Source organism: Apodemus sylvaticus, chromosome 1 (assembly GCF_947179515.1).
Source record: "Apodemus sylvaticus chromosome 1, mApoSyl1.1, whole genome shotgun sequence".
Taxonomy (NCBI): domain Eukaryota; kingdom Metazoa; phylum Chordata; class Mammalia; order Rodentia; family Muridae; genus Apodemus; species Apodemus sylvaticus.
In genome coordinates this window covers 170012083-170032189 of record NC_067472.1, presented here as the reverse complement: position 1 = coordinate 170032189, position 20107 = coordinate 170012083, and the positions used below count along the sequence as shown (strand labels likewise).

General features: G+C 56.3%; 2 protein-coding genes across 2 annotated transcripts; one reads left to right on the top strand and one right to left on the bottom strand.

Annotated features, from left to right (window-relative positions):
• The first annotated feature begins 1773 nt into the window (after positions 1 to 1773).
• Positions 1774 to 6857, top strand: Pnkp (polynucleotide kinase 3'-phosphatase). Its single transcript, XM_052163904.1, has 16 exons — positions 1774 to 2019; positions 2556 to 2602; positions 2836 to 3129; positions 3946 to 4025; positions 4112 to 4169; positions 4326 to 4433; positions 4596 to 4667; positions 5057 to 5105; positions 5179 to 5249; positions 5348 to 5440; positions 5519 to 5615; positions 5704 to 5765; positions 5863 to 5972; positions 6127 to 6214; positions 6292 to 6353; positions 6426 to 6857. The coding sequence occupies exons 1-16, from the start codon at positions 1869 to 1871 to the stop codon at positions 6547 to 6549; spliced, it is 1566 nt and encodes a 521-aa protein (XP_052019864.1). The 5' UTR covers positions 1774 to 1868; the 3' UTR covers positions 6550 to 6857.
• Positions 6858 to 7018: 161 nt separating this feature from the next.
• Ptov1 (PTOV1 extended AT-hook containing adaptor protein) lies at positions 7019 to 14015 on the bottom strand. The gene is made up of 12 exons (XM_052163916.1): positions 13549 to 14015; positions 11316 to 11453; positions 11127 to 11209; positions 10994 to 11051; positions 10746 to 10853; positions 9397 to 9552; positions 8797 to 8886; positions 8648 to 8721; positions 8502 to 8559; positions 8268 to 8372; positions 7474 to 7671; positions 7019 to 7387 (listed from the first exon to the last, which is right to left on the bottom strand). Exons 1-12 carry the CDS (start codon positions 13717 to 13719, stop codon positions 7376 to 7378), a joined length of 1251 nt encoding a protein of 416 aa, XP_052019876.1. The 5' UTR covers positions 13720 to 14015; the 3' UTR covers positions 7019 to 7375.
• Positions 14016 to 20107: the final 6092 nt, after the last annotated feature.

The following is a 20107-nucleotide window of genomic DNA, read 5'->3' as shown; positions in this document are numbered from 1 at the left end:
CTAGTGAGTGCGTGTTGTGTGTGGGTGTAACGCATTGTGAAGCGTTCGTGGAAAATAAATGCAGTTCAGGGATCGAGACCCAGCCTTGGGGGCATAACTGTGGGGGCGGTAGAAACCCGGACCAGGGACCCTCCCATCACCCAAAGATGAGAAAGGGGCATAGAAGACGCATCTTCAGACCAGTAATAAGACTGCCTCTCTTTGTTATTTTGCTTTTTTGGGATGATTTCACTTTGTAGCCCAGGCTGTCTCCTCAATCTTTGTGCTGGGATTTCCCATCATGCTCAGCTTTAGCGTATTTGTCCCAGGAGTGGAAGCTACTTTCTCACTTTATTGCAAAGTGACCGGCATCGTAGAAGCAAAGGAAGAGTGTATAGTGATGCAATGCGCTTCGAATACTAAGTACAAGCTGGTTTCTCTCCGCTGCTGCGCAGAGGCGTGGTGAAGTCGCACATTTGTCTCCCGACAGCAGGGAGACACGAGAGAGTTCGTGTCAGGCTAGATTCCTGAGACCCTGCCTCATCAAACGTGAGCAGTGGCACACGCCTTAAACTCTAGCACTTGGGAGACAGGAGCAGGTGAATCTCCTGATACCAAAAAATAAAAATAACCCCCCATGACTGGTCAGGTGTGGCGGCATTTTCTTCCTTCCCTGCCCCCTGTCCTCTCTTTCGGCTTTTAGAGACCATGTTTTTCAAGACAGGGTTTCACAGTGTAGCCCTGGTTGGCCTGGAACTCGCCAAGCTGTCTCCAAACTCAAGAGATCCGCCTGCCTCAGCCTACGCTTCCCCAGTCAGTGGTCGAATCAAAGGCATGCGACCACCTGGCTGTAGCGCTCCATTTTAACGCCAGTATTTGGTAGGTAAGTTTGAGGCCAGCCAGGGTGTTATGGTGGGTCAGCGTACAAGCCAAAAAACTTGTCTGCGCTGAAGGATTACTGCAGCTGGCCTTGTTGACTGAGTCCCCTCGTAGGTAGAAGGAGGGGGTGAGGTCCTGGGGCCCTGACCTGGGTACCCGGCTCTTCCCCACTATAAGCAGCTCTGCCCTGGTTGTTGCAGTAGAGGATGCTGGCGCGGAGGAAGTGTAGGCAAGACTCTGTGTGCAGTATGAACACGGCCTCATTTCTGCTTGGTAAAAACTGCTCCCCCCCCCCATCACCTTTGCTCTGCAAGCCCGATATAGTCGGGTTCCCCGGAACGATCAGTGGTGGAATCATATTTCGGGTTATCCTTCAGGCTTTTAGAGACGGGTAGGCATGTTTAGGTCTTCCCCTGGAGAACTACTTCCTCTTTATTTTTACTTTTTGCGGTGGGGGCAGAATGTCACTATGTAGACCAGGCTGGACTCGAACACAACAGAGCTCTGCCTGCCTCTGCCTCCAGAGTTCTAGTATTAATATTAAACTCATGTGCCATCAAGCCCAGGAAAGATTTTTAACACGGCTACATCCTAAGACCCTGTCTCATTAAAATAAATAAATTAAAAAAAAAAAAAACAAGAAAAAAACAAAACCCAAGTAACGCTAGCGAAGGGATCAAGCACCTATGGATCGAGTGAGCCCTCTCCGCACAGGCTCTAAGCGCCTCAAAGGAGTCAGGGCTGCGCATGCGCTGAGACGAGCCAAGTCCCCGGCAGTCTCACGCAGCATAGATGAGCTTTGGGATGAATTCAGAAGTGACTCTGTCTGCAATCCTCACTGCGCTTTGGAACCGTAGTAGTAGCCTGGGAGACGTCGAATCCGCCCATGGGCAAGGGGCGGAACTTCCGGTGTGACGCCTATTGGGAAATCAGGACTTCCGGTGGCTGGTCCGTTGCCGGCTGCTGAGCGGTCTACACAGTGATTCGGTTCCCGTCCACAGCATCCGAGGATGTCGCAGCTTGGATCTCGGGGCCGCCTGTGGCTGCAGAGCCCCGCCGGGGGGCCACCCCCTATATTCCTGCCGTCGGATGGCCAAGCCCTGGTCCTCGGTCGGGGACCCCTGACCCAAGTGACAGACCGGAAGTGCTCTCGAAACCAAGGTGGGCGCGGAGTAGAACTGCGGCAGCGAGTGGGATTGGAAGCAGGGGAGCTCGTGCCTAACCAGAAGCAAGGCGAGGCGTTGTGGGAGGGACAAAGAGGATCCGGGAGATTGTCTCCGGCGGGAAGGGTAGACGGAGACGGTCGCTGGGCAGGATACATCAGGCTGTGATGCATCAGGCCGTGCCCAAGACCTCGGTCTACCCAGTGCATCTCATGGAGCAAGCCGACCTTACAGATAAAAAATTATCTGTTCTGGGCAAGTCGACTCCGACGGACCTGGTCTTATTGAGGAATAAACTGCCTCGGGCCGGGGGCGTCACACACCTGTCTTACAGACAGTTGGGTGGTAGAGGCATGACAATCTGTTCAAGCCCTGCCGCTAGTATGTAGCGAGTTGAAGGCTATCCTGGGCTACCTGTGTTGGGGGATAGAGGAAAGAAGAAAGTGTCTCTTCTACTTAAGTCCAAACGGTAGACTATAGTTGGCCACGCCCCTGTGCGTGATGCAAACCCTGACTCCACCCCCTTACCCTCAGTGGAGCTGATTGCAGACCCTGAAACCCGGACAGTGGCAGTGAAACAGGTACCAGTGTCTCTGCAGCGGGTAGCAAGGACTTGGGGGGAGGGGCTGGGTAGCTCACAACCCTTCAGGAGGCTGGTCAGCTTTCTCCTTTTCCACCGTGCCAGACTAGAAGTCTCTAACCTTTCAGAGTTCTGACTGGCCACGCGAAGGGAATAGGTGGGAAGATTCAGAGCTAAGGTATTGGACTTGGCGGGGAGGGGGGGTGCCAACCCTAGCTCCTCCTTTGTCTGCAGCTGGGTGTTAACCCATCAACTGTTGGGGTCCAGGAGCTGAAGCCAGGACTGTCTGGCTCTCTAAACTTGGGGGATGTCCTTTATCTGGTTAATGGCCTATATCCCCTGACCCTGCGTTGGGAAGAGAGCAGCACACCAGGATCCCAGCCAGATACTCCACCAGGCACCCCTGTGGATCCAGAGGGAGAGGAAACCGAGCCTCAGACAAAGCGAGTGCGGAAATCCTCCCCTGGCTGGGAGAGCCTAAAGAAGTTACTGGTGTTCACAGCATCTGGAGTGAAGGCCCGAGGCAAGGTGAGGAGGCCACGACAGCCACCGCTGCTGCCACCACCACCACAGGCTAGCCATTAATTCAGCTTCCTGTGCAGCCCTGAGCTAGTCTTATTAAAGTAAAGTCTCTGAGCGTCAGCTGTCCTGTGCAGAGATGGCTGAGACACCAGGGAGACATCAGGCCCTGTAATCAGTGGCAAGCGCACCTTTCTCAGATGTTTTCTTGGGTCACTCTGAAATGAGGCCACAGAAAATGTGTGGTCTGGTCCCCTGTGGGGCACTCAGCCAACGGTGAGGTTTGTTTTTTAAGAAATTATATGAGCCTGCATGATTTTATGTGTACTGTATGCATGCAGGTGGCTGCAGGGGCCAGAGACCATTGGGTGCCCTGGAGCTGTAGTGACGGGCAGTCATGAGCCGCCTGACACGTGTGCTCTTAGCCACTGCATCATCTCTCCAACTCTTCCAACAAAGCCCTTTGCTCTTTCTGGGCTGTTAATTCTCCAAGGAGATGCTCAGGGACAAAGAGCTGGTGAGACACTGGTCCCTACTCAGAACTGGAAGTGGAGGGCAGAGGACACAGAAGGGTCATACTGGTATTAAAAGGCAGATGTCTCCAGGTGGCGGTGGTGCATGCCTTTAATCCCTGTCCCTGCAAGCCAGAGGCAGGCAGATCTCTGTGAGCTCAGAGCCAGTCTGGTGTGTAGAGTGAGTTCTAAGAGAGCCAAGGCTACACAGAGAAACCCTTGTCTTGCAAAAGAAGAAAAAGCTGGTGTCAGTAAGCCTATCCGGAAGGCTCAGAGATGACAGTATTGTTGTCCCTGTTGTTGGTGACACCAGGTGGCTGCCTTTGACCTAGATGGAACCCTCATCACCACCCGCTCTGGAAAGGTCTTCCCCACTAGCCCTAGTGACTGGAGGTGACGTGGGACGTGGGAAGAGGCTTGGGATGGGAGCCCAGAGTCCTTTAGATCACAAGTCACCTGCTACTTCCCATCAACCTTAGGATTCTGTACCCTGAGATCCCAAAGAGGCTCCAAGAGCTGCATGCTGAAGGCTACAAGGTATGTGGGCATGGGCGTGGTTAGGTGTGGGAACCCAGGAGCCCCAAGGGGTGGGAGCCTGTGCTTAGGTGAACGCAGACACGTGTGGATATGTGTGTGCCAAGCTCAGGCTGAGCTGGGGTGATAGGACTCCAGTGTGTCCCTGTCTGTCCCCAGCTGGTAATCTTCACCAACCAAATGGGCATCGGGAGAGGCAAGCTGCCCGCAGAGGTATTCAAGGCCAAGCTGGAAGCCATATTGGAGAAGCTAGGGGTCCCATTTCAGGTACGGCCAGAAGGGACACTTAGGGACTCTGGGACAGGAACCCACAGAGAACATGACCATGTGTGGGGTGGAGGCCATGCTGGGATCATGCTGACAGGAACTGTCCTCCGAGATCCCAAGGAGACAGGCACTAAGAACACTGTGGCCTGGCCACCTCCACAGGCACTGGTGGCAACGCACGCAGGTCTAAACCGAAAGCCAGTGAGTGGCATGTGGGACCATCTGCAGGAGCAGGTGAGCGCCCTCCTGCCATCCCAGCCCACCCCGCCCCCACTGCAGTGGAAATGCCTAGAGGTGCTGGGGGCGTGGGGTACCCAGGTCCAGCCTTGAGAGCTCTGAGGCAGTGTTAGGTAAACAGAGATGCTCAGGGCTAAGGGAGAGCCTGGTAGGTAGCGGGGACGTGGGAAACAGGCGGAGATGGCAGTGGCCCACAGGGAGGAGCGTCCACCTGGATTCAGGCCACAGGTTGGAAGAGCTGGGAGTGCTGTAGCCGCCGCGGGGTGTGCGCCCTCTGGAGGCCGCGGGGGACAGGCGACACACTCAGCAGCAATGCCCTGGTGCCTGGTGCAGCCAGCACCTCTGCTGTCCCCCATGGGGGGACTTCTCACTGCCTCTCTTTGCAGGCCAACGAGGGCGTCCCCATCTCCATCGAGGACAGCATCTTCGTGGGAGGTAAGAGGCACAGGCTTCGGGGGGCTCGGGGATCCTCTGAGCTCAGTGTGGACAGGGTTGCCCTCCCCTACAGATGCAGCAGGGCGCCCAGCCAACTGGGCCCCGGGCAGGAAAAAAAAGGATTTCTCCTGTGCAGACCGCCTGGTAAGCCTGGGGTCTGCCCCCTGCCCTGTCCGTGTGACACCCACCCTCCCTGCACCTCAGAACCCACCTGACCTCCGCTTCCCCGCCCTCCCCTCCAGTTCGCCCTTAACATCGGCCTGCCCTTTGCCACGCCTGAAGAGTTTTTCCTTAAGTGGCCAGCAGCCCGCTTCGAGCTTCCAGCGTTCGACCCGGTGAGGCCCCAGGGGAAGGGGTGAGGTCCTCGTTGGCTCCCTTGACTAACACACCCACCCCCTCTGTTCATCTACCAGAGGACCATCTCCAGTGCTGGGCCCCTCTACCTCCCAGAGTCCAGCTTCCTCCTGAGCCCCAACCCAGAGGTGGTAGTCGCAGTAGGATTCCCTGGGGGTGAGATGCCACAGCCCGACCTCTGGCTCCCCCGCACTCATTTGGGTCCTAGGCACTAGCTGATGGCTGCACTGCCCTGCCCCCACAGCCGGCAAGTCCACTTTCATCCAGGAGCACCTGGTGTCAGCTGGCTACGTCCATGTGAACAGAGTGAGCGGGCTGCCCCCTCCCCTCCCCTTCCCTCCCCGCACCCGTTCAGGGATGGGAGCTCCGCAGTCTGACTTGTTATCTGCCCTGGGTCCCACAGGACACGCTGGGCTCGTGGCAGCGCTGTGTGAGCTCATGCCAGGCGGCACTGAGGCAGGGGAAGCAAGTCGTGATTGATAACACGAACCCAGATGTCCCAAGTCGGGCCAGGTACCAGAAACTCATGGTGGGACCGGGAGCACTGGGTGTACTAGGGGGACACTGCGTGCACTAGGGGGGCACTGCGTGCACCAGGGGGGCACTGCGTGCACTAGGGGGGCACTGCGTGTACTAGGCAGCAGAGACAGCAGCTTTGCCTCCACAGGTACATCCAGTGCGCCAAAGATGCAGGTGTGCCATGCCGCTGCTTCAACTTCTGTGCTACAATAGAGCAGGCACGCCACAACAACAGGGTGAGCCGCTCTCCAGGCCCCACCCACCCCTTCCCTCCCCAAACCTCGCACCCTCTGACCTCTGTGCCATTTTACAGTTCCGGGAGATGACGGACCCCTCGCATGCGCCAGTGTCAGACATGGTCATGTTTAGCTACAGGTTTGGGGGTTCTGGAGTTCTGGAGGGGGTGGGGAGGTGGGGTATACAGAGCCTCACACCCCCACCCCACAGGAAGCAGTTCGAGCCGCCCACACTGGCTGAAGGCTTCCTGGAGATCCTTGAGGTTCCGTTCCGGCTCCGGGAGCATCTGGACCCTGCGCTGCAGCGACTGTACTGCCAGTTTTCAGAGGGCTGAGTCCTCCACACGCACTCACTACCCTGCTCACAGCCATCTTGCTGGGGACGTGTAAGGCCAGCCGCGTGCCACGGCGCTCTGCATTGAGCTCGGGCTTACAAGTGGGCTCTTGGGCACCCAGCATACCTGGCCTGGGGACTTGGGCAGCCGCAGCCATGCTGTGGTGGGGAAACCAGGACCTGACTCAGCAACAGGTTTCAGAACCCAGTTGTGGGACACTGGACATGAGACTGGAGTCTCAGGATGTTAAGTTTGACCAGGTACTGGAGATTATAATAATGTGTCAAAGAAAGGCCGTCTGTGGGTAACTTCGCCTGGTGAGCCTGCTTTTTCATCTACTTAGAGATGGTCTAACATCACACACCCCCCAAACTTCAAGACTTGGCAGCTGTACTTGGAGTGGACCCACTCCACCACACTGTGTGACTTCATGACACACCCATCTCGCACTGAGCACGGAGCAAGCATGTGGGTTAAAAGGCTTTATTAGGGAAACATACAGGGACAAGGACCATCCTTGGGAGACCAGGACGCTGTCCTCCAGGTTGCTGGGCGGGTACAGTTCCCAGGAGCCCCTGCTCAGAAGCATCTGACCTGGGAGGCAGTAGGAGGGGTGGCTTCTACTAGTGAAACTGCACCCTACCCCCCAGGATTCAGGCTGTGGCCCTGGCGCCCATTCCTTGCCAGGGATATTGGTAACAGGAGGCAGTGACGCATGCAGCAGGTCTGAGGCCAGGGCCACCCTGCTGCTTCCCACAGACAAGTGCTGCTCACCAGTCTCCACGGGGCCTGGCTGGGACTGTGGCCCGCCCAGCCTAGGAGTCCACTAGCCACCCATCTGCAGAGGAAGAAGCCAGGGGAGGTGTCAGAAGTGGGCACCCAGGGCAGGGCCCAGAGAGGTTTGCACTACAGAGCCAGCCTTACCCCTCGCTGCTGCTGCTCCTGCTCCAGGCTCCGCTGCAGGACCTGCTGCTGGTTGGCAATGACACGACGAATACCGTTGACGAAGTTGCTCTGGTCGTGCGGGATGAGGCCAATGAAGATCTTCTTCTCCGAGGAGTAGAGCAGCATGAGCACGCGCACCTCACACGAGGCCTTGTAGGAGAAGTGCACGCAGCCCGCCTAACAGCGGGCCCAAGTCAGGACATGCAGCCGGCCTCGGCCGCGAGCCAGCCAGCGGGCCCAAGACTGCTGGCCCCCTAACGCAGGTCCCAGAGGTCCAGGGCGTCTGAGCTCAGGCTGCCAGGCACACAGCCCCACCCTGGGCAAGCCTCATCCCTTTACCCTGGAGAAAGGGCCCACAGTCGATAACCATGGGCTCCCCGAGGTCCTAGGATACCTCACTACTTCCAGCTCAGGGTTTACCTACTTAGAGGCCACGGAAGCCCCAGAGCTGGTGGATGTAGATCTTGGGGGCTCCAGGCCCCCCAAGTTCCCTGGGAACTCTGGGCCAAGCTGAACCGCATACGTCGGTTACTAGTCTGACGCTCGCTGGGGGCCTATCTGGTACACTGTCTCCAGGTCCTCACAGCCTGCTGCCTCAGTTCTCCAGTTGGAGGCCTCAGTCAGGGCGTGAGGAGTGGGTGGGGCAGCACATGCAAACACACAGGAGGCCCTGGTGTATGAGGGCGCGGGACATCCTATCTGCATGGGTGTGGCGGAGGCCCACCACAGCTCCCACAAGCGGCTGCAGTAGCGGCCTCCTGCCCTCCACTCACGAAGCCATTGTCCATGATCCGGCACAGGCTCTTCAGCGTCTCCATGTCCTTGGTGAAGTGGAACTGTACCAGGCGCGAGTTCCGGAACAGCGGCACAAGGGTGGTCTGTGGGAAGGCCGGGGGGAGGGGGCACTTTATGGAAACCTTGCTTGCTGTGGAAGCCAGGCAGCACTCTGGCTGGCACAGCGTCTTCGGCCCGGCCCACCCCCAGCCTGGCGTCCCCTGAGCCCTCACCAGCAGCTGCTGTGGGATGAGCTGCATGAACAACCTCCGAGGCCACTGATCCGTCCTCCTGCCACACAAGACAGCGGGCGGCAGTCAGGACTCCTCCCCCGGGGCCTGCACTGCCCATGTGCCCGCCCCCGCACCCCACCACTCACAGGATCTCCCCTTGGTTCACGTAGACGTGGGACGGCAGCCACCTCTTGGACCGGCTGTGGGGCTCAGGCCTGGGCTTTGGGGCAGAGCGAGAGGGCACTTCAGGGAGGGCAGCCTAGGGCCAGCAGCCCACACAGCCCCCGCAGCTCACCTCCTGCCACTCCATGACACCACTCCATGCCAAGAATTTGTTGTTGACAATCTGAACAGGTCCGGAGTGCACACCTCCAGGGCCCACGACCTGTGGACAGGAAACCACCCTGCGGTCAGCGGCTGTAACCCAGAATTCCCCACTAGCTGGCTGCAGCCGTGCCTTCAAACCCCAGCAGGTAGAAGACTGTTGCCACCTTCACCCCAGCATTCTGTGCTCTTGAGTGACCCAAGACAAGTCTCAGCCCCTGGGTGGTACAGAGGACCACAGCTACCTAAGCGAGTAGCAGGCTTCTGAGACAGATGTCAACATCTGGCAGGCAGGTGCCAGGACACAGTCACCCTCCAGAGGCTTCGGGCCTCTTGCCAAACCTGCCACCGCACTCCTGCTCTGCAGATGACTCTACGCCCAGGCCACACCCTCTGATTGTGCCTCTTCGATGCCCACAAAGCTACATCCCCTCAAGCCCCTGTGGGCACGGCACTGCCTCGTGGCAACTGCCCCTGGCGCTCCTGACTCCGCCATGATGCCACACTCCAGTCAGACACAGTGGGTCTACCCATGGTAGGCCCAGGACCAGGCTCCTGGCGGCTGGCACACCTGTTTGCGGGTGGTGATGACCTGGCGGATGGCGTTGACGAAGCCGCTCTGGTCGTAGGGGATGAGGCCCATGAAGATCTTCTTCTTAGACGAGTAGAGCAGCATGAGCACGCGCACCTCGCACGGGGAGATGTGGGGGAAGAGCATGCAGCCCGCCTGTGGGGACAGGGCTGCAGGTCAGGGCCTGGCCCTCCACACGGACCACCTTCCCTGCCTGGGGAGGCCCCAACTCACCACAACACAACAAGGGCTTGCCCCAGAGCAGGTGAACTGCTCTTGGCTGCCTAGGCACCTGGTGACTTTGTAAGGCATGGATAAGTGGGAGCCAAGGGCCGTGTGTGGCCAGGTCCCTTCCTTCTCTACCAACCCCAGCCCCGCCCTAGGCTCGAGCAGGCGCAGGGGGCTGGGGAGAAGGCTCAGCGTGAGAGCTGGCTGCTCTGTGCACCAAGGTTTGGTTCCCAGCACCCACCCTGCATTCAATCCCATGGGATCTGACGGCCTCTTCTGGTGTCTGCAGCACCAGGCCCACACGACACACACATACCATTAAAAAAAAAAAATCCTTAAATTATTTTAAAGAGCAGGTGGTAGGCCAGGTACTGTGCCACCCAAGGCAAGCCACTTAGGATCCCAGTTTCCCCATCTGTAAGACACAGCAACAGCACGCACAGGGACAGCTGTGTAGCCATGACTATGAAACACTAAGGTGCCAGTCCCTCTTCAGTGGGGGGCCAGCTCTCTGCAGGCTACCCTGTCCTGGGCCAGGGTGCAGAAGCAGCCGTACCTGGCCGGCCGGCCGTCTGGACTAATCCTCCAGCCCGAGCTCAGCTCTGGCCTACTACTCCAGAAGAGCTGCCACTGGCACAAGGTGGCAGCCAGGCCATAGCCCAGTCTGTGGGGCCCAGAAAAGGGACAAATCTTTGGAAGTGGCCAAGGAGGAGGAGACCAGCCTAAGGCAGAGCTGGGGCTGAGCCTGGAGTCCAATTCTCTGCATGCATGGGCTGGGGACTTCCTCTCACCCTGGACCGCCACCTGCTGCTGTCCAGTGACCTCAAACTGGGGCTACAACAGTAGAGGTCAGCTACCAGACGACACCACATACACACACACACGCACGCGCGTGCGCATACACACACACACACACACACACACACACACACACACACACACACGGTAGAGAAGCCAAGCCTGCTGGCTTCCACGCTGGCCGACCCACAGGCTCCAGTACCCATCCCATTACAGTCCCGCCTACCAGTGGACTGCAATGACCACTCAAGAGGCACGGAAGGCTCCCACTACAGGGTGGAACTAGGTCTCCCCCCACCCCAATGCCCTCCACCCCCACTCACGAAGCCATTGCCCATGATGCGGCAGAGGCCTTTGAGGGAGTCACAGTCTCTGTTGGTGAAGTGGAACTGGGCCAGCTGAGAGTTTCGGAACAGGGGGCCCAGTGTGGTCTGTGGATGACAAGCAGAGCCACTGGTCACGGCGAGGCCAGTGTGGGGGACTCTGGGGTGGAGGCTCGGCTCTCGGGGACAGGGCTTGGGTTATAGGGGATAGGGCTGGGTTTGGGGGACACAGCCCCCACAAATCTCACCAGCAACTGCTGCGGGATGAGCTGCATGATCAGCTTCTGCGGCCACTGGTCCGTCTCCCTGCGGTAGGGGGTGCGTCAGAAGCCATTCCCTGCATCCTAGGCCGCCCCAGGCTCTGCCCACTCCCACACTCACAGGTTCTCGCCCTGGTTCACATAGGCCTGGCAGGGCAGGGTGCGCTTCAGTTTTGCTGTGGAGTCCGAGAAGGGTCTACGCTTCTGTGGGCGGGAGGTGGGGGTGGGGGCTCAGCCACGTGCCCCGGGGCCACCCGTGCCCTCCCCTGCCCTCCCCCTGCTCAGAGATTCGGGTGCCCGCCAGGCTCACCTCCTGCCACTCCAGCACGCCGCTCCAGGCCAGCAGTTTGTTGCTGAGTCGGTGCTCATTCACTGCAAGTCCCCCAAGAGTCAGCCCAGGCGACGACGGCCCAATAGGTCCCAGGGCCCCAAAGACTCGAGCACCTTCCTGCAGAAGAGGGGAGGACTCTTTTAGGTCATTCAAGGCTAGGCCATTCCAAACATCCCCCAGGGGTCATCCTCAGGTCCAGACTCAGTCCCTGGGTACACTTGTCAGGTCCTGATACCATCCCAGGAAGTCTAGACCTCAAAGCTTGACCCTTAGGCCAATGTGTCAGAAAACTGGGCACAGCCGGGCGGTGGTGGCGCACGCCTGTAATCCCAGCACTCTGGGAGACAGAAACAGGCGGATTTCTGAGTTCGAGGCCAGCCTGGTCTACAGAGTGAGTTCCAGGACAGCCAGGGCTATACAGAGAAACCCTGTCTCAAAAAAAAAGCAAATCCAAAAAACAAAAACAAAAGCAAAAAACAAAAACAAAAAAAAAAAAGAAAGAAAGAAAACAGTGGGCAACATCCCCAGTACTCAGAGCCACCCTAAGGCCAACGTCACCCCTAAGAGGAGCCTCCCACAAAGGATGGCCTTCACTGAGGACCCCAAAGTGGCAGTGACCAGAAACCAAGTCAAAAGAGCATCCTGTAGGACAGTGGAGAGTCTGAGGAAGCCAGAGTCTTCCTTACCCAGAACCAAAACATTGACCTGAGTGCGTACTCAACGACTGTGCCAAACATGGCCACATATCTCCTCTCCCCCAAGCCAGGGTGCAAGCTAAACTCTTTACAGCCAAAACATTTTCAAAAGACCAGTCCATCTCCTGGGCCGGTCTTTAACCAGACAGACCCATGTGTGCCTCCAGGCCGGGGACCCTTCTGGTCCCCACGGCATCTGCTGCCCACTGCTAAGCTCATGAGGCCTTTCTACCCCGTGTGAGGACAAAGCAGAAAGTGTTCTCCCAGTGACTTAAGTAGCAGACCAGCCTGGGTCTTCAGTTAACACTGCTGAGGGCCCTTCCTGATGAGCAGAGCCCCGCAGCCCCAAGCCCCCGGGCCTGCAACCAGCCGCCACACTGGCTGCCTGAGCTGGCTGTGCCTCAAGACACTACAAGTGGCCACAGGCGTCAGCATGTCCACCGCCACACAGTTGGGGAAAACCAGGCAAACAAAATCCAAGCCTATCCCAGTGTGGGGTAGGGGATAACCATTAAGATAGGTTTGTCTGCACCCGAAACACCAGTATGCCCACAACAGCAGGGAAACAAACGGGGAACAAGAAACCCACTAAACGCGACTCCGAAGTTAAGATCGTGTCTACGCATGCCTGATTTGCTACGCATTGCACGTCAAAGCCAAGTCACATTTGTGGGAAAAGGGACGCATCTGAGGACCCCAGGAACAGCTCCCAACACTAAGAGAAAACTTCAGGCCGAGGCTGTGCTACAGCGAGGGGTGTGTCTGCGTTCCTCAGGTGATGCAAGCGGCAGACCCGTCTCAGCTCCTCTGAGAGCAAAATCGTCATAAGTCTGAAGTGTTCAGGGCCACGCCAGGGAATAGCTTACAGCTGGCCAAGCATGCGCAGGTGTGGCCACGAGTCAACCATCACATCGGAGGCAATTTTGTTGCCCCAAGAAAAACCTCAATGTTTCTAAAAAGTGTGCGCACGTTTATTGAGTGGCCAAAAAAAGGCGACAACCCCACGAACTTACTCGGCTGAATGTTTACCTTAAGCTTTACCTTAAGGCTTAAAGGTCTGGGCTCGCTGCGGGGCGGGCGGGAATGCAAATAGAGGGACTGTCCACAGTCGCCATCTGGCCCCGGGGGACAACGCCCCCGCGAGCAACAGCTGGGCGCGCGTGTCTGCGCCGGGCTCGTCCGCCGGCCGCCTCGCGCATTTCCAGACGCAGAGGCCGAGGACCAACTTTGCAATTGGAAAAACAAGCGTGCACCCCAGGCGCCCCCCGCGCGCGTGTGTGCAGCCGGCCGCGCAGTCAGCAGTAATTCGAACCCGCCCCGCCTCCGTACCCCGCCCCCCGCCCAGCCCGCCGCGCAACAAAGGGGAGCGCCCAGAGCCGATGGGGACTGATCCCGGACCCCGGGGTGCGCCCTCCCGCGGGAGGCCCGTGGGCGCCGCGGACAAAGGCGCCCGCCAGGGGAGGGGTGGCGGGGCGGGGCGTGCGTGGAAGGCTCTGGAAACAAGCCGTGGGACTCACCATGGGAGGGGCCGAACGAGCCCGGATCCGCGGTGGCTGCGGGCCTCGAGGACCCGCAGGCCAGGAACGTGAGCGCACGGCGCGGACGACCAGGGGCCGCGGTGGCCGGCCACGACCTCCGAGGGGGCCCCCGGCGCCGGAGCGGTGCGGGGCACGGCGCGGGCGGACCATGGCGGGTGGGAGGCCGTGGGGCCTCACGGGGGGGCGGTGCGGGTCCGCCGACCGACGGGCGCGGGCGCGCGGCTTCGGGAAGAAGCGGAGCGGGACCGCGGCGGGGGACGCGCCGCTGAGGGGTCGCCGCGGCCGAACCACTGCAGCGAACAGGGGAGCCCGGCGCCAACCAACGCGAAGCGGGGGGGAGGTGCGGGGGGGCCGGCGCCTACCAACGTGGAAGGAGAGGGAGAGCCGGGACCAGCGCCGGGAGAGGAGGAGCCGGCGCTAACCAACAGACTAGGGAGCTGGGGAGCGAACGCTGGCAAACCCGGCTGGAGGACTGTGAGGGGGTGTGGCTGGAGCGAACCAAGGAGGTCGGGGAGGGAGGATTTCCGACTTGGAAATGACAGGAGAGAAACTGTGCTACAGAGTTCGGGCTGATGAGACAATACCAAGTCCTCACCGCGAGGGACAGAAGGCGGTAGATGGGATAATGGGTGGCGCGACGGAACCTACCACCAGTCCGAGGGGTAGATGGAGGAACCGGGCGTTCTTGCGTCTTGGAGGCGGTGACGTGGCAAGGTGGCTGAAAGACTACAACTTCCATCGGGCCTCTCGCGGCCTGGGCGTGACCTAGAGGCCAGGCATCGCTGTGGGCCCCATTTGTCCAGGGTCTGCCCACACTGTCCCTTGCACCTTCCAGCAGTGGCCTCTCCCAGATCACGTTCTTGATCTGAAAGGACTGTGCAGTGGTATTTCTTGCTTCAGTTTGTTTTTTGCCTGTGACATTATCCAACCAACCGTAGACTACCTGAGCTCACTATAAGTGGCGTTGTGTCTACTCGATGTTAGCTTATGCATCCAGGCTGACCTCGAACTCCTGAGCGTTCCATCTTCACCTTTATTTGGGTGTGCACTACTACACTTGACTGTCGAGCTAAAAATAGGGTACTGAGGTTTTAATTTATAGCCTCTTGCATGCTAGAAGTGCTCTCCTGCCTTCTTTTAAACTAGAAAACCTATCTGTACTCTACTGTGTTCTTTGCTGATTCATGCACTATTTTGATCAAATTATATCAGGCCCCTAACAGCACACCGCAAGCCACGATGCCTGTCAACTGGGCAAATGGCCCGGGCAGTAGGCTGCCTTCTTTTTTAAAATCTCAAGTTTTATAATTGATAAAAAAGGTAAACGGGAAGGTAGCAGCTGGTCTTGTCTGCCATCAAGCCTGACAACATGGGTCCCATCTCCCTAAACCATACGGTGGAAGGCACACAGCGACCCTGACAAAGTGCTCTCTGAGCCCCACACAAGTCCCGGGGCACATGTGCACACGGATAATTCAGAGTCGGCTTGCACTTCAAAGTGGGCCCAAAACCTGACTGGGCAACTTAATATGATGGCCTTGTCTCAAAATTAATTAATTAATAATAACAGTGATTGGGGAATCTAGGAGTAATGGCACTAGGCATTAATTAAAAGGGAAGGGGAGTGTCAGGAGTTCAAGGTTACCCTCAGCAACCTAGTGAGATAGAAGCCAGCCTGAACTACACAAGAGTGTCTCAGTAGCAGCCACAGTAAAGGATCCAGACAGAGCCCAAAGCCAACTCGAGGGCCAGGATGGCTGCGAGTGGAGGTGGCAGCAGTGACAACAGCTGGTTTTGAAGCAGGGCGACATGATGGGGCTAAAGGATGAAGGACAAAGCCAGGATGTCCGCTGTCAAGGGCACGCAGTTTGTCTTGTTTTTCATGACAGGGTTTGTCTGTGTGGCCCTGGCTGTCGCAGAACTTGCTCTGTAGGCCAGGCTGGCCTCGAACTCACAAGAGATCCACCTGCCCCTGCCTCCCAAGTGCTGGGATTAAAAGCATGTACCTGTCAGACCCACTACCGATGTTATACTCCTTACAAGTTTGTGGACAGGCAGGGCTATACATTTGAGAGACTGTCTCAAAAAAGGGAAGTGCTGGAGAGAGGGCTCGGGATTAAAACACTTTCTTCCAGAGGATCCAAGGTGGGCTCCCAGTGTGCACATGGCGGCTTCCCACGTATGTATGATTCCAGTTCTAGGGGATCAGACATCCCCTTCTGGCCTCTACAGGCACCAAGTACATACACACTTACAGGCAATACAAACATAAAGGAAATGTTTCAAATAATTCAAAGAAAGCAAGGAAAGACCAGGTGTGATGGTGTCATTACAATTTTGGAAGCTTGTTTTGGTTTTTTTTTTTTGAGGGTTTTTTTTTTTTTTTTTCCCTTCAAGACGGGGTTTCTCTGTGTAGCCCTGGCTGTCCTGGAACTCACTCTGTAGACCAGGCTGGCCTCAAACTCAAAAAATCTGCCTGCCTCTGCCTCCCAAGTGCTGGGATTACAGGTGTGTGCCACCATGCCCGGCTTGTTTTTGTTTTTAACACTAATATGAGTGTGTTGTTTTAATCCCAGGCGTGGGATATGGGGCCCACTTCAGACTGTCCCCAGAAGCTGACTGTGACTCCCTGCCTGCCTACTCTAGCAGAGACACAGTTTTGTCATCTGCAGAGTTTCTGTGATTGTGTTATACTTGGAATTCTGGTGACTTTTCAGAGGGTCTACAAATGCTAGGACCCGAGAGGCAGAGGGCTTGCTGGTTGCAGTTTGTTAAGTAGTCCGACGTGAAGAACAAGAAGACATTAGAGTTGGGCAGTGGTGGTGCACGCCTTTAATCCCCAAGGAACTCGACAAGTCTTATTAGCAGGGAGATCTCTAAAGATGTTATGCTAATCCCTTTATGACCCCTAATTTGATTCAGGGATCTTTTTCCTTTTCTCTATCCTTTTATCTCTCCTATCTAGTGTTAGGGGGTTGAAAGGGCGGAAGAGAAAGGATGGAGAAGGTTCAAGGAAGAGCCCACAAAGTAGCAGAAGAGAGCGACATAGTGGCAAATGCCTTTTAATCACGAGGGAGGCACAGGCAGGGGGCTCTGAGTTCAAGGCCAGACTGGCCACAGAGAGTTCCAGGATAGCCGGAGAGGGCTACACAGAGAAACCCTGACTCAATAACAGGCAACAGCAGAAGGCACGCAGTGAGATGGTTCAGTCCAGGGAAACAGAATTTGCGGCCCGAGTCTGGTATGACCTGAGTTGTGATACCTGAAACATTAAGGATTCTCAAACGCTATCTTCTGACCACAGGAAACAGAATGGCAGGGCAGGCTGGAAATCAGATGGCTGAGTGCTTAACTGGCTCGCAGGGAGCCCTTGGTTCAGGGTGAGCGCCACGTGAATCAGACGTGGTTGTGCAGGCTTCTAATCCCAGCACTTGAAGAATCGAGGCAGGAAGATTAGCTCAAGGTCATCCTCGGCTACATAGAGTTCTGGGGCCAGCCTAGACTACATTAGACTGTCTCAGAAGAAAAAGGGGTCTTGTCACGGAAGCTGTGCGATCCTGCGTGGACAAGGGTAAATACGATCACAAAGGAATGTGTGCGATGTGTAAACAAAAACTGGGTCATTCTGTCGGAGTAGCAATGGCCACCAGGAACAAGGAGCAAAGGCGGGGCATAGGCAGCTTCCAGCCAGAATGCAGCCTGGATTCAAAGCCCCCACAAGAAGTTAAGGAACGGCAGGTACCCCAGGGCTCCGTCATTAACCCGTGTGTGAGCTCCGGTCAACAGCAGCCCCGAGGAGAAAAGCCTGGCGTGGATCTCCTCAACTCCCCCCTGCTCCAGCCTCTCTGTTCTAGTCAAAGCCCTAGACAAAGCCCTAGGCAGACTAGGTCCTCATGGGTCTCGTTCTTCATGTTCCTTTAGGAGACCTCATCCTCCCAAGTGACACTACAAGCCAGCATCACCACGCCCAGGTCAGTTTCCCTTTACTCAGCACGACCCCCTGACTCCTCATTCAACTCTTAAAGGGTTCTTCAGGGGGGCTGGCTGTATGGCCCAGCTGGTAAATGTGCTGGCTGCTAAGCCTGATGACCCCAAGTCGGAGCCCTGGAGCCCTGGGACCTCCAAGTGCATCTTGGCATACAGGCAAAAAAAGATACAATGGTAAACAAAAGACTCCCACCCCTGATCTCAGCTTAACGGCCTTCCACGTTGAGCTGACAGTAACAGGAGTCCCACGCTGCTTCTGGCCACGCCTCTGTCCCTTCCAAAGCCCCCGTGAGCCAGGTGTCTTTGAACCATGCCTTACATACATCCCGCTAATCTGAGAGCAGGTCACCATCTCTGCGGTCTACCCCAGATGCTGGCCAGGAGAGGGAAGCTAGCCTTCTACAGATACGCCCTAGAGCTGGCCCCACTGAGAGAGAGAGCTGCTGCCTGGTCAGCATCAGCTTCTATTTTAATTTTTTTTCTTAGAAAAGAAATAATTGCAGGCGGTGGTGGCACATGCCTTTAATCACAGTACTTGAGAGGCAGAAGCAAGTAGATCTTGATTTTGAGGTCAGCCTGGTCTCCAGACCGAGTTCCGGGATACAGAGAAGCCCTTTCTCCTTTCTCGAAAAACAAAATAAACCAATAAATAAATAAATAAATAGCAAATAATAGCTCGCAAATACCTCCAGAGCCACTAACTTGACAGCGGGTTATGTTGCCCACTTCCCCATATCTCTCTCTATGTGGGCCTGCTGGAGACAGAAGCTAAGACCTCGTACAAACAATTCAAACTACACAACCAACGCCCCAGCCCCTCTCTGGGGGATTCTAGGCAGGAGCTCTATACTGAGCCACACCCCTTGCCTAAGACCTGATTGGTTGTTTGGGTAAGACAAAGTGAGGAAGAAAAGGCCATCACCTTTTTTTTGTTTTTTTTTTTCTGCCCTCCTTCCTCAACCCCAAGACAGGTTTTCTGTGTAGCCCAGGCTGTCCTGTGTGGCCCTACCTATGCAGACCAGGCTAGCTGCAAACTCACATGGATCTGCCTGCTTTTGTCTCCTGAATACTAGGATGTAAAGCATTTTGCCATCACTATCAGGAGAGACTGTCACTTTGACTTTTTTTTTTTTAAGAATTTTATTGGCACTTTATGCAACTCAACTATCCTGATGAAAGAAAAACATGGTTTAGAGATTTATGTGTGTTAAAATAAGCATTCCTCTAATATCTTTTTTTCTTCTTTTGTTTTTGAGACAGGGTCTCCTTGGCTGGCCTGGAACCATATAGACTGGTCTTGCCTGAATTGGCCTGGTGCAGGAATTAGGACCTTTTTTATGTGTTTTCAAGTCAGGGTTTCTCTGTGTAGCCCTGGCTGTCTTGGAACTTGATCTGTAGACCAGGCTGGCCTCAAATTCTGAGATCCACCTGCAACTGCCTCACAAACACTGGGATTAAACATGTGTGCCACTACATCTGGCCCGTGGACACTCAGGAGGCAGTGGAGGTAGAGGTCTGAGTTCAAGGTCAGCCTTGTCTACATATACAATGTGACCAAACAAACCAAGAACACTGCAAGGGCTCTACCAGGCCCCGCTTCCTAGGCTGGCTGCCAGGCGGAACAAACTGATGCGTGTTGTGAAGTTTGGCCTCGGTCTGCTTGAAGAGCGTGTTTGGGTCAGGTACCACAATCCCCTGCTGTCCCGTAGAGTTCTGGGCATGGGAAGGCGAGCGTGGGAAGCTGGCCTGTGGAGGGGCCCGGGGGACAAGTCCCAGCCTCAAGCATTCTTTTTGTGTGTATGTGTGTGTGCAGGTGTCCTTGGAGGCCAGAGGAGTCTGTTCGTCCTGAAACTGAAGTTACAGGTGTTTGTGAGCCGGTGATATGGGCTCTGAGGACTGAGCTGGAGTACTCTGCAAGAACAGTACCTACCCACTCTTAACAGCCAAGCCCTTCTACACCCCACATCCCATGCTTGTTTTGAGGACAAACCCATATTTCCCTAGACCTTCTGCCTGTTCTACATACAAAATGCTGTCTCTCCTCTTAGTGATGACTTAGTTCATCTTAACAAAACCCGCCTCCCCCAGCTCCCCGCCTACCCCTCACACATGGGTCTCCTTTGAGGCTGTGTCCTGGTTCTGTAGTCTCCTTCCAGAGGTTGCAAAATGGTAGTCTAGTGGCCTCATGAGACCCACAGCAGATTTTGTTTGGTCCTCAGTGTGTATGGTAGTTTGGGTTTGGAGGCCACCAGGCGGGGCACGCACTCTCCAGGTTCGCCACAGTCCCTAGCACGTCTCGGAGCCACGGGTACACATTGGCTGCATGGCCACACCACCACCTTGCCTTCACATCTTCAGCTGCACCTGGGTCCCCTCTTCCTCTTTTACTTTCTGGGAATCACCAGAGGAGGGGCCTCGTGGGACAAGAGGACCCCTAGCCCCTCCCAGCCAGGCACCAGGGCAGGGACAGAAATAAACCAGATGGCAGGGGCCAGGCTGTCACACAAGTGGGTGGGATTAGTCAGGGAGAAGGAAAGCCCACGGCCAGAAA

Coding starts and splice junctions, on each gene's coding strand:
- Pnkp (XM_052163904.1), top strand. CDS start 1,869: ATGTCGCAGCTTGGATCTCGGGGCCGCCTGTGGCTGCAGAGCCCCGCC. Junction 2,020..2,555: donor GAAGTGCTCTCGAAACCAAG/GTGGGCGCGGAG, acceptor CCTTACCCTCAG/TGGAGCTGATTGCAGACCCT. Junction 3,130..3,945: donor GAGTGAAGGCCCGAGGCAAG/GTGAGGAGGCCA, acceptor TGGTGACACCAG/GTGGCTGCCTTTGACCTAGA.
- Ptov1 (XM_052163916.1), bottom strand. CDS start 13,719: ATGGTCCGCCCGCGCCGTGCCCCGCACCGCTCCGGCGCCGGGGGCCCC. Junction 11,454..13,548: donor CTCGTTCGGCCCCTCCCATG/GTGAGTCCCACG, acceptor CCTCTTCTGCAG/GAAGGTGCTCGAGTCTTTGG. Junction 11,210..11,315: donor GCGTGCTGGAGTGGCAGGAG/GTGAGCCTGGCG, acceptor TCCCGCCCACAG/AAGCGTAGACCCTTCTCGGA.